Below are 11,929 nucleotides of genomic sequence, written 5' to 3' on the forward strand. Positions count from 1 at the left end.
AAAGGCAGGGGGTCATGATAGGATGAAGGCAGGGAGCGAGTTCAGGAATTACTGCCTGAGGTGGGAGCTGTGCGGAAGGCCCAGAGCAGTTAAGATAAGCAGAAGCACCCAGGTAGGTCCCTCAAACTGTAACAGCCACCATGAAGCCATCTCTCGCTGGTGACAGTCCAGAAGGCTTCCCTGAGGACCTCCCAAGCACAACCTAGATGTCCCAGATCCCCTGTCCTGGGAGACAAAAGAAAGTCACTTTAAAAAAAAAAAAATCTTTAATTTTTTTTTAAATTTTATTTATTTATTTGACAGACAGAGATCACAAGTAGGCGGACAGGCAAGCAGAGAGAGAGAGGAAGCAGGCTCCCCGCCGAGCAGAGAGCCGGATGCAAGGCCTGATCCCAGAATCCTGGGATCACGACCCAACCCAACCTGAAGACAAAATACTTAATGACTGAGCCACCCAGGTGCCTCAGAAAGTTACTTTTTTTTTTTTTTAAAGATTTTATTTATTTATTTGACAGACAGAGATCACAAGTAGGCAGAGAGGCAGGCAGAGAGAGAGGGAAGCAGGCTCCCTGCAGAGCAGAGAGCCCAATGCGGGGCTCCCTCCCAGAACCCTGGGATCATGACCTGAGCCAAAGGCAGAGGCTTTAACCCACTGAGCCACCCAGGCGCCCAGAAAGTTACTTTTTAAAAAGATTAACCAAATACTAGCAGCTGGAACCTCAGATAGTTTGACTGCTGGTGAGACCTCATGGTTAAATACTTCAGGATGGGCGCCTGGGTGGCTCAGTGGCTTAAGCCGCTGCCTTCGGCTCAGGTCATGATCTCAGGGTCCTGGGATCGAGTCCCGCGTCGGGCTCTCTGCTCGGCAGAGAGCCCGCTTCCCTCTCTCTCTCTGCCTGCCTCTCCATCTACTTGTGATTTCTCTCTGTCAAATAAATAAATAAAATCTTTAAAAATATAAATAAATAAATAAATAAATACTTCAGGATGGAAAGAGGAGGTGAGAAGAATGGACAAAGCCTGTCCTTTTTCACAGGCTGGAGTTGTGGCTTCTATTCTTCAAAGCAGCCCAGAAACCCCTGAGGTGTGTGATGGGGGATGGAGGTGGTTCAAGATCTGTCTCTTCTCCGGGCAGGTCCTCAAGTGTCCAGGCTGCCCCACCTACCCACCAACACCGTTGACCCATGCTGTACCTTGTGACAATGAAGAAAAAATGCTCCTCTGGTGGCATCCTGGGGATGAGGCCCTTCTAAGGACAGCAGCAGAGTCATGCCAGCACATGACTGAGCTGGCAAAGCATGGGCTGGATTGCCATCCAAGCTTGCCAAGAGTATTTGTGCAGTGTGGAAACTGAACAACTGTAAGAGGCTGCCCTGGACCCTTGCCGTGGCCACCCAAATATAGTTTTGGGGTTGGAGGAAACTAAATCCCAATGCCTCCCCGCTGCGGTCTCCAGGCTTAGTTAAGCCCACAGACCACCTACTCCTAGGGACCTGGGACTCCTACACAGGGACCTGGACCAGACTCCTACACCCTGTCTTTTTGGCCTCCTCCTACTCTGGCTATTTGGCCCACTGGGCCTGTAGAGCCCATGCCGTCATGGGATCTCTACAAGAAGGTCAGACCTTCTACCTATGAAGGTGGGCCTTGGTCTAGTAAATCCCAGCCCCACAGCACTACAGGCCCAGACCAAGGCTGCTGCTCATAGGCTAAGGCAGAGGAGGGTAAGATCCTCCCCTTGCCCCCACTCCAAGCCCCAGCTCCTCTGGTTCTCCCCCTGAGGCTCAGAGAAAGGAAGGACTTCCCTCTGGATCACAGAGCTAGTCAGGGGCAGAGCCAGGACTCGCCTTCCAGTCCCCTGATTCCCAGACTGTGGTCTTTTGGCTCCACTGGGTTGCCTTGGGGGAAAAGAGAAGGCAAGAATGTGCAGAATTCAGACTTTCAAAGGGAGGGCTTTGATTTGAAATCTGAGTCCTAAAATCACAGTCCTCAGAGGCAGAAGGGCCTTGAGCAATTATGTTTCCAAGATTTCCCACAAGATACAGATCACCCAGGTCATGGGTGTGTAGACAGCTTCTCAGGCCCTGTCCATGCAGGAGGCTTGGGATGGGGACCAGCAACTGGTGTTTTTTAACAAGGGGCATTTGGGACACTCCAGCGGGACCCACCCATTTCACAGATGAGGAAGGAGGCTCACACAGGAGAAGGGACAGGCTCACCATCAACAGCCATCAGGTCCCACATATTAGAAAAACTACAAAAGCACCTATACTGTGAGCTCCGGGACCCTACACCAATTGATCCCGATTGTTTTGTATGTAACGTAAAAATAATCTTCCCCTGATTCTTTGGGACTACATGTAGGAAGCCCTACAACATCTGGCAGAGAATGAGGGCTCAGAACATGGGAGCTTCTATACTCAATAGCATTATTATAATTTATCATTCCCTTTGCTTGATTTCTCCAAGTGCAAATGACGCTAAAGTCTGACATTGAACCTGATAGCCTGGCATTCTAGCCTCCTGTGGGGCAATGGAAACCACAACCATGAACACATCTGGTGCCATTATTCTGAAGCAGAAGAATAACTAGTTCCCCCAAAACAGACTGTACTAAGAGTTGCTCAGGCAAAGAGATGAATTATCAGTTGAAACATACACAATTTTAAAATTAAATATGTGTATCTGGACAGTCTCTCGCCACCCTTCTGGCAGGCATCATATTTTTAAGGAAGATTCTAGAGGCATTACCCATTCGGGTCATAGTTCTGTCTGATCATCCTATAGGGTGTGTGAAGACCATCCACAAAGGGTGGTCACACATTTGCTAAGGCCTCCGTTTGTCGGTCTGACACCACAAGGAAGAATGTAAGATCCACTACCGACTGTGTGTCCTTGGGCAAGTTGCTTCACCTCTCTGGGCTTCCGTTATTTCATCTGAAAAACGGGGCTAAGCTCCAGAGTAGTATGAAGATGAAATGTAAGCACGGACGTAAGGCTCCTGCAACAGAAGACACACTCCATCTCCATCTCCAGGCTTCCCTAGAGACTGGACTCCATCAGCTTTTCCAGATTCTTCTCCCACCCTGGGGGTAACCCTGTGTGTTCCCAGGCTCTGGTCGCCCATAGGATCTCAGCCCCCATCTCTACTGCACCAATCCATCTTGCTCTCAAGGCTAAGCTCCAACACCACCTCCTGCAGGCCGCCTGCCCAGATTCTCCCTACCCCCAAACCAAATGTGGTCTCCATCCTCCTTTCCTGCACTATCAGCGCTCAGTGTCTGTTTTTATATGTATGAGAATCCCTTGTCTTTTGGGCCTTACTCCTAGGTATCATCAAAAATTTTTTATTTATTATTTTTTTAAAGATTTATTTATTTATTTGACAGGCAGAGATCACAAGTAGGCAGAGAAGCAGGCAGAGAGAGAGGAGGAAGCAGGCTCCCTGCTGAGCAGAGAGCCCAATGTGGGGCTCGATCCCAGGACCCTGAGATCATGACCCAAGCCGAAGGCAGAGGATTTAACCACTGAGCCACCCAGGCGCCCCTCATCAAAAATTTTTTTAAAAGTCTCACTTGAAGTGTGTAGATCCAGATTAATTTCATTGGCTCACTAATAAGAAAGAATAGCTGGTGGGCGGCCCCCATCTGCAGCTTTCCTGTGTATCAAGTCCCAGAACCCACTTTAGGAAAGAGATACAATGTGTTTCATTAATTTCACAGCACACCACTTCCCCCACCCCCCATTTTAACCTCTCTGAAATGAACTGCATCTTCCAATGAATGGGCAATGAGTACTCTTTTTTTTTTTTTTTTAAGATTTTATTTATTTATTTGTGAGAGAGAGAGAGAGCACAAGCCAGAGAGTGAGGGAGGGGGTCAGGACCTGAGCCTAAGGCAGATACTTAACCGACTGAGCCACCCAGGCACCCTGAGTATTCTTTCTTAATGATGTATGAATTAATGCTACCTTTCATACCACCTTAGGTTGGGTGAAATAAGGTATTTTCCCCACTTTGTAGCTGATCAATTGCAGGCACACGAGGTTAAGCCACTCATTCAAACACAGAGCTATCACACAGAAGTGCCAGGCTCTAAACTCGGGCAGCGTGATGGTTTAAAATACAGACCTGGGGCACCTGGGTGGCTTGGTTAAGCATCTGACTCTTGATTTCAGCTTGGATCACCATCTCATGGTCTTGGGATGGAGTCCCTTCTGGCTCCGTGCTCAGCGGCGAGTCGGCTTGGCGCTTTCTCTCCCTCTGCCCTTCCCTCCTGCTTGTGCTTGCGTGGGTGTGCACGTGCAAACACACACACACACACTCCCTCTCAAGTAGATAAATAAATCTTTTTAAAAATAATAAATAATACATTTTTTAAAAATAATAAAATCCCGGTCTGTGGGTAAGCAGCTCCATGATGTCCCCCAGCGATCCCGCCTCCTGGTGTCCAAGCTCTGTGGGGATCCCTCCCTGGAGTGGGGACGGAACCTGGTGACTCTCCCCCAGGAAGGCACAGAACAGGGCAGAAACGACGGGAGGTCACTTCTGAGACGGAGTTCCCCAAAGACTCTAGCTTTGGCCTGCCCCCATCTCTTGCCCTCCCATGGGCTGGTTCCAGCTGAAGTCAGCAGCCACGATGCTGTAAGCTGCCCTTGGGAGAGGCCCACGTGGCAACAGCCAGCAACCAGAGAGGAACTCAGGCCCTCGGGCCCTCGGGCCCTCCACCTGCAAAGAGCAGAGTCATGCCAACAGCCATCTGAGTGACCGGGGAGGCTGATTCCCCGCAGCTGAAGCTGGACATGGCAGCAGGCCCCTGACTGGAGCCTGTGAAGGACCTTGAGCCAGAGGTGCCCCCGCTCTCGGCCAGGCCTGGACTCCTGTCCCACAGGAGGTGCTACATGAATGTTGCCTTAAGCCACTAGGTTTTGGGGTAATTTTTTTAGGCAGCAACATTGAAAAGTCTCCAATATTTAAGACAAAATATGTACTGCATCAGGTCCTGGGAACACAGAGATGGAAAGTCTTCAAGGGACACCCAGTGGAGGGAGGGAAGGCCTAGTGTGTGACTGTGACGGAGGGTGACTGGGAGGCAGGCGGCCGGCAGGGACCAGCGCTCCTGCCCTCAAGAGGAAACCACGCTTAAAAGGATTTTACACGCTGGGGAAGGAGCCCTCCATCCTTTCCATAGGATAGATAAGTGATAAAAATCTGATTGGCTGACCGGCCCAGAGGCTTAATCAGATTAAAAAGGCCCACCCACAAGCCAGTAAAAACCCCTGGACTCAGAAATCCCGCGGCAACCCCTCCGGGTCTCCTTCCTGCTTGAAGTTTGTGCTCTCACTTTTGCTCAGTAAATCCCTCCGGTAACCTCGCATCCTGCCCACCCCTCTGTCCGGTCTACCGCTTTGTTCTTCCCAGTGGCATGGCCAAGAACCGTGGGCATCAGCGGAGAAAGAAAAATCCTGCAACAATCTCTGTGTTTAAACTGTGTTGGGGGGTTGGTGTTGGGGAGCAGGAGGGGGGCTGCCTCCCTCAGCCATGCAGAGGGGACAGTGGGCTCCCAGGCTGGTTATCCCCGAGCACAGCAGCGTCTGGAAAAGGCAAGTGCTTCCCAGCTGACATGAAGGCAGGGGGGCAGCAGGGAAGGAAGGGAACACATTTTGTCCAAGGGCTGGGGAAGTTGTAAGATGACACACTTGGCAGGAGGATATCGAGCCGCTGCCTGCTTGACACAAGAGTGAGTATGATTCACCCCAGCACGTCCCAGAAGTCTGAGTCAGCGAACTCTTCCTGGACCAGGCTTCAGTGAAAGTGGGGGTTTGGGGGGAGGGGTTTTCTGAGCCCATTGCATGGGGGTGAGGGTCCTGATCGATAAACAATGGCTGTGCTGCCTTTCATCCAGCACCAGGGCTGGCCTCTGGGTTGGACATTAGAGGGTTGGTCTGGGTTGGAGTAAAGAGGGCCCTTCTTGGGGCGCCTGGGGGGCTCAGTGGGTTAAAGCCTCTGCCTTCAGCTCAGGTCATGATCCCAGGGTCCTGGGATCGAGCCCCACATCGGGCTCTCTGCTCAGCAGGGAGCCTGCTTCCCCCTTCTCTCTGCCTGCCTCCCTGCCTATTTGTGATCTCTGTCTGTCAAATAAATAAAATCTTTAAAAAAAATTTAAAAACAAAAAAAAGAGGGCCCCTCTTCTCCATGCTCCTCTTCACCGTGGCCCTGCCTGAGCTCCTCTGGCTGAGAGACGAGCCTGGAGGACATGACAAGACCCTTCACCCCGGGAAGGCCTAGCAACCCTGAGAGACAGAGGAAAGAGAGCCAGGCCAGCCCTCGGCAGAGGTCAAGGATGAGCCCAGAGCTGCAGCCAGCGCTTCCCTGACCCCAGACAGGGGGCCCTGGGCAGCAGCCCAAACACAGAGGAGGACCCCCGGCTCTGGGTCCTACCTCGGCCACCAACACCAGAGCAGGGGGACCAGAATGGGCGCAGCATGGGTTCTAACCAAGGAGCGAGTCCCAGCTCAGCCTCTTACTGGGCGTGCTTCCCGCAGGTGCGTCACCTCCGAGCCTCTGTTTCCCGATCTACAAAATGGGGATGACAGTGCCCCCCTCACAGGGCTATCATGAGGCTGAAAGAGCCGCTGCTGGTGGTCTAGCTCTTCCACATCCACGATTTCATCGGATTTTCACAGCGACCCATTTTGCAGCTGATAAGACCAAGTGAGAAGGGTTAGGGATTCGTCTGGGCTATTGAGTCATGTCCAGCCGCAGTAAAATATCCAGAAACGTACATTTTACCATGTAGCCATTTTTCTGTACAATTCAGTAGCACTACCAGTGTTCACGGTGCCATTCCCCCAATCTCTGGAACGTTTCTTCTGGGGGTCTGAAGCCCTACAACCGGGAAACAACCAGTCCCTGGCAGCCCCCGCGCCACCTTCTGTCTCTATGAGTTTGACTCTTCTAGACCAGAACTGTCCCGTTTCCTACTTCCCTTTTAAATTTAATAATGTTTTCTTTTTCAGGGTGCCCCCTTGGTGGGATCTGTTCATGTGTCCCCGCCGGCAGGAGGGGCATCTCTGCCCTCAGTGTTACCAGCATTGATGACTCGAGCTCTGTGCTTTGAAACTAGGTTAGTAAGTCCTTTTACTGAGGAGATCCTGAAGGGCTGAGCCAGGCCAGGGGACCTCAAGTCTTCTCTCAGACACAACAGCTGGGGCTCTAAGCTTAGAGTTGAGAACTTAGAGAATTTGTCCTATGTTCCTTTGTCGCCCAAGACCAGGTCATTGAGCATGCCTAGAACCATACTTTAGGACGATTTCTTTTTGGCCTTGGCCCCAGGTCTGCTCACCAGGTCTTTGTCTTTCTTGGACGACTTTCCCTCGGGTAGAGAGAGGCAGTGGGGGTGCTGACTCAGGGATGCTTGTACCCTGTGGTCTGCCCTTTGGTTTATGATGGCCACCTCAGCAGTACCAACCTTTGCCCCCAAATAAGTTCCCATCACAAGGGTAGAGACTCCAGGCCATCTCAGAAGCCACTGGCTAGCCAAGGGGCCTGCAGCTGTCCAGTGCTCTCGGCCTCCAGAACCATGGGGTCGGGCCCACGCAGCCAGTCCTTGCGAGGACCACGGCCCACCTACGGCAAACTCCAGGAGCCCTGGGGGAAGCCTCGAGAGAGCAGACTGCGCAGGGCACTGAGCCTCACGCAGGGGCATGAGAAGTCCAGGCCCTCCATCGAAGGCTCAGAAAGGCTGGAGATGCCCGGTCAGGAGTGGCTGCCAGGGGGCCCGGAGGACACGGAGCGGCTCATCCAGGCCCAGCAAGGAAAAAGGCAGCAGTGGCGGAAGCAGTATCAGCAGGTTTGGCTGCGGGTTGATGGACGGAGGAGCACTGCAGGGGAATGGTGGGGACTCCACAGAGAGGGACCCAGGGCAGCAAAGGCTCAGAAGTAGAAACATGGGGGACCAAGGACCAAGAAGACAGCAGAACTGTCTGGCGATGAGGCTGGAAGAGAGGTATCCAGTCACCACGTTTCAGAGGGCCCTAAAGGCATTTGGGATTTATCCCCTAGGCACTGGGGAGTTACGGAAGGTTTTAGAGCCGGCTGGTGATAGGGTCAGAGCTGTTCTAAAATGATCGATCTGGCAGTGGTTACATGGGTGGATTTCGCTGGAGGCAAGGAGATCAGCCAATACAACTTCCCCAGGGTTACATCTTGTGTTCCTCTGCCCCAGGAAAGGGGGAATCCTGACCTCGTTGGTGGGAGCTGCGGGATCCTGGCCCTCCCTCCTTATTCTGGACGAGGTGCCCATTCCCCCCCCCCCCCCCCCCCCCCCCCCCCCCGGCAGTGCCCCGGTCTCTGCGGTCTACCACCACCTCGTGGCAGTAGGTGGAACAACACTGAAGCCCACCGCACAGCCCTGAGACCGAGCCCTGATCTCCCCGCTCCTCTGTCTTCCCGCAGGTGAGGAGAAGATGGAAGAGCTTTGTCTCCAGCTTCCCTGGTGTGACCCTGAGCCGGCAAGCCTCCCCACAGCCCCCTCAGGGCACCACCAGCTAAGGGTGTCGGAAGCAGTGCAGGCCTCTGGGGCACCCAGACGGCATGGCTATGTCTGTTGACCCACCACGTCTCGGCCTTCTGGACCCCTCTGCGTGGACCACTCGTGCCTTCCTTCCACGGTGCACCAAGGCCTCTGCCGTCAGCTCACCCGAGGGTCCTGTGATTGCCCCTCGGCCCTGGCCCTCCACTCCAAGGCCAGCCTGCAAGGAAGACCCCAAAAGGGCTGCGAAGAAGGGGGCTCATCTCTGTTTCCTGGTGGACTCTGCCCTCTGGGCAAGGGGGCATCCCTGGACAGTGACAGGTATGAGGGCCTTACCTGCCTAGAAGTAGGGGTGTTGACACCCTTCGCCCCACACAAGCCCAGTCATGAACTTCCAGGACAGAGCTCAGTGAAGCCAGACCCATGGCTGAGAGGCTCTTGACCCCCTACGCTCCCCACGCCCCGCCTGTCAGCAGCTAGTGGGGGGCGAGACGGGTCTCCCTCCCTGACAGCGAGCCCTCCAGGGGCAAGGACTGAGTCAGGGCACTTGTCAGTACCGGAGCTGTGTGGCTGAAAGGCCCAGGCCTGTATGTGGTCACTTGAACCCTCAGTGTCCCAGTGAAGGAAGCAGGGGATCCCTTCCCACCTTGTGCGACCGAAATGGAAACTGAGGCCCAGAGTGAGGAAGGAATTATTGTTTTTGGCATCTCTGGCCCCACCCACACCCAGTTCCCACCCTTGGGGCTGAACCTAGGAATAAAGATTGCCAAGCTGAAGTAAACTACGTGCCTAGTGATTAATTTGCCTGATGAGGGAAAGGCTTGGCTCAGAATTTGCCAGAATGGTGGACCGGGGGCACCAGGGATGGGTTCCCCATGGGTCCCCAGGAGGCTGGGTCTTTCCTGCCACTTCTCTTGACCTCACTCCCCAGAGGACTTGCCACCCCTCCCACTAGCTTTGGGGAGAGTGCTTTGCCTTTGTGCCCACCGTCATGAGGCTGGGCTCCCTCCGAGGCCCAGAAAGAGCGAGAGGCTCAAGGCTACACCGAAGGGACAGTCTTACCCCAAAGGGTCTGAGCTCTTTGAGAGACACTGGCACTTCTTGTGGGGTCCCTTGGCTGAAACAGACCCAAGGTCAAAGGTGAGGGGTGTCCCAGAGCGAGGTCTGTCCTGGGATGGTGGGAAGAGGGTCCAACCAGACAGAAAGGAAGGTTCCCTGTTTCCACGGAGTCCAGAACCCCGGCAGGGCCACTGAGGAACAAGAGGGCTCCTGGGGAAATCTGTTCTAGACAGCCACTGGGATCAGAGACTGGGGTGCCCAACTTGGAGTCTGGAATCTGGGAGCTGATCAGAAGCTTCCAGACCAACGAGTCACAAACTTTAGAAGCCCGCTGCTTTGCCACCCTCTGCAGTAGCCTCTTGGGCGCCTCTGGGCAGCCCTAGAACTCCAGGAAGAATAGTTTGAGTCCATGGCTGTGGCAAACCCTCATCCAGAGGAGGAAACTGAGGCCCAGAAATGGGGAGGTGTCTTTGTCACCCTCCAGGTGTCTGCCCTCTAGGCTCATCCTGGCCTCTGTGTCCCCAGGGATTTTCTAGCCCGAATCCTTGCTGCTCTATTCGTCATGCTCTGTGACCGGTTTGTCTAGTTATGAACTTCCATCATCCACAAAACAGAAGGTTCTGTGGGGGCCTGGCCTGCTCACCACTAGGACCCCAGTGCCCGGCTCCGAGCCCGGCCCATACTAGGTACTCAATAAGTTGTTGAGTGAGTGAGGCATGCCTCCCATCCGGGGAGGAATTCTATTTTCCCTTCCCGTGAATCTGGCGGGCCCTGCCCTGCTCAGAGTAACTGAATGCGGTAGAAGTCATGATGGGGGACTTCTGAGCTGGGGCCTTAAGAGGCCTTGCTGCTTCTGTGTCTGGCCTCTTGGAGGCCAGTGGCCATGGGAAGGGGTCCACATGATCCGGCCCCAAAAGTGGCCCCGAAATAGATCCGTCCATATTCTAATCCCCAGAACCTGTGACTTTTGCTTGCTATGGAAAAAAAGACCTTTACAGATACAATTCAGTGGAAGAGCGGGGCGCCTGGGTGGTTCAGTTGGTTAAGCGTCTGCCTTGGGTTCAGGTCATGATCCTGGGATCCTGGGAGCGAGTCCCACATCGGGATCCCTGCTCAGCGAGAAGCCTGCTTCTCCCTCTCCCCCTCCCTCTCATGACCCCTGCTCATGCTCTCTCTGTCCCAAATAAATAAATAAAATCTTTAAAAAATTAAGGATCATGGGATGAGGAGGTCCTCTTGGATTCTTGGGGTGGGAGGCACCCAACTCCAACAAGAAGCTTCCTTAGAGAGACGCACAAAGGAAAAGACACAGAGGGCGAGGCCATGTGAAGGCGGGGGCGGCGTGGAATGCAGTGAAGTGACCACGAGCCCAGGAAGGCTAGGGTCGCCCGCAGCGCCCAGTGGCCGCCAGCACAGTCAGGAAATATCGTCCCCTGGAGCCTCCAGCCCCACGAGATAATACATTCTTATTGCTTAAGCCACAGAATTTGGGGCATAGTTACAGGAGCCCCAAGAAACTAAGACAGTGTTTGTGTGATTCTGCCTGGCAGAGACTGGCCGGGTGTTGAAACCCGACGTGCTGGCTAGGTGACAGCTCCCAGACTTGCTTGCACTCTGGTGTGGCTTTGTGGCCAAGCTCTGGCCAGTGGAGCATGCGTACCCGTGGCACACGTGCCCCTCCAGAACCAGTAGCCAAGCCTCCCCGCCCAGCCCTCAATGCTTCCCTCTTTACTCACAGGCCTGCCCAGTGCAGAGGACCCAAGGGTGCTCTGAAGTTAGGGGATGACAGTGGCACAGAAGCAGAGTCCCCATCACCCATCTCAACCATGCTAGGACCTCAACATAGGCCATAGGCTTCGTGTGAAGCCTCTGATTTGGGGGCTGCTCGTCACAGCCGCGAGTCTATCCCTGCTCTTTTCTGTCAGCTCTGTGTGGTCCCTTGGGGACGGGAAACTTCCAGAAGGCGGGACAATTCTCTTTGCTCACCGCGAACCGCTCACCTTGGACGGTGTCTGTCTCCTTGAAGGTGCTCAGCAAACAGTTGTTGAAGTCCTGAGTCCTCTGCCACTAAGGGGAAGAGTTAGCCAGGCCGAGGGAGGTGGGGAGGGAGTGTTCCAGGTGGGGGGAGTTGCTTGGGAGGCCCAGAGAGAACACGGTGCATCTGGGAGGTGCAAACCATGTGAATGGTCTATGGCAGGACAGATGTCCCTGGCTCGGGCTCTGGACATACATGTGGCCGACGGTCCCCTTCCCCATCTCCCTGTCTCCCCAGCTGTGCCCTCCTTGGGCCTTGCCCGTCTTGGTTTTGTCTGCACGTGAAGACTTCACTCCCCTGGGGT

General features: G+C 54.0%; 1 protein-coding gene across 2 annotated transcripts; it reads left to right on the top strand.

The window, feature by feature from the left end:
- Window positions 1-7,513: 7,513 nt before the first annotated feature.
- Window positions 7,514-9,302, top strand: C9H11orf86 (chromosome 9 C11orf86 homolog). 2 transcript variants are annotated; one of them, XM_032359680.1, is made up of 2 exons: window positions 7,514-7,850; window positions 8,456-9,302. In XM_032359680.1, the coding sequence occupies exons 1-2, from the start codon at window positions 7,581-7,583 to the stop codon at window positions 8,549-8,551; spliced, it is 366 nt and encodes a 121-aa protein (XP_032215571.1). In that variant the 5' UTR covers window positions 7,514-7,580; the 3' UTR covers window positions 8,552-9,302. The 2 variants fall into 2 exon arrangements, with proteins under 2 accessions (XP_032215571.1, XP_032215570.1); XM_032359679.1 differs by having other exon boundaries at window positions 7,514-7,849; window positions 8,452-9,302.
- The last annotated feature ends 2,627 nt before the right edge of the window (window positions 9,303-11,929 follow it).

The sequence above is a fragment of the Mustela erminea genome, chromosome 9 (assembly GCF_009829155.1).
Source record: "Mustela erminea isolate mMusErm1 chromosome 9, mMusErm1.Pri, whole genome shotgun sequence".
Taxonomy (NCBI): Eukaryota; Metazoa; Chordata; class Mammalia; order Carnivora; family Mustelidae; genus Mustela; species Mustela erminea.

What these genes read in the sequence shown, in the direction of transcription:
- C9H11orf86 (XM_032359679.1), top strand. Translation starts at nt 7,581, where the DNA reads ATGGGGTCGGGCCCACGCAGCCAGTCCTTGCGAGGACCACGGCCCACC. An exon ending in TGGCGGAAGCAGTATCAGCA is followed by an intron (nt 7,850 to 8,451) that starts GGTTTGGCTGCG and finishes CTCTGTCTTCCC; the next exon opens with GCAGGTGAGGAGAAGATGGA.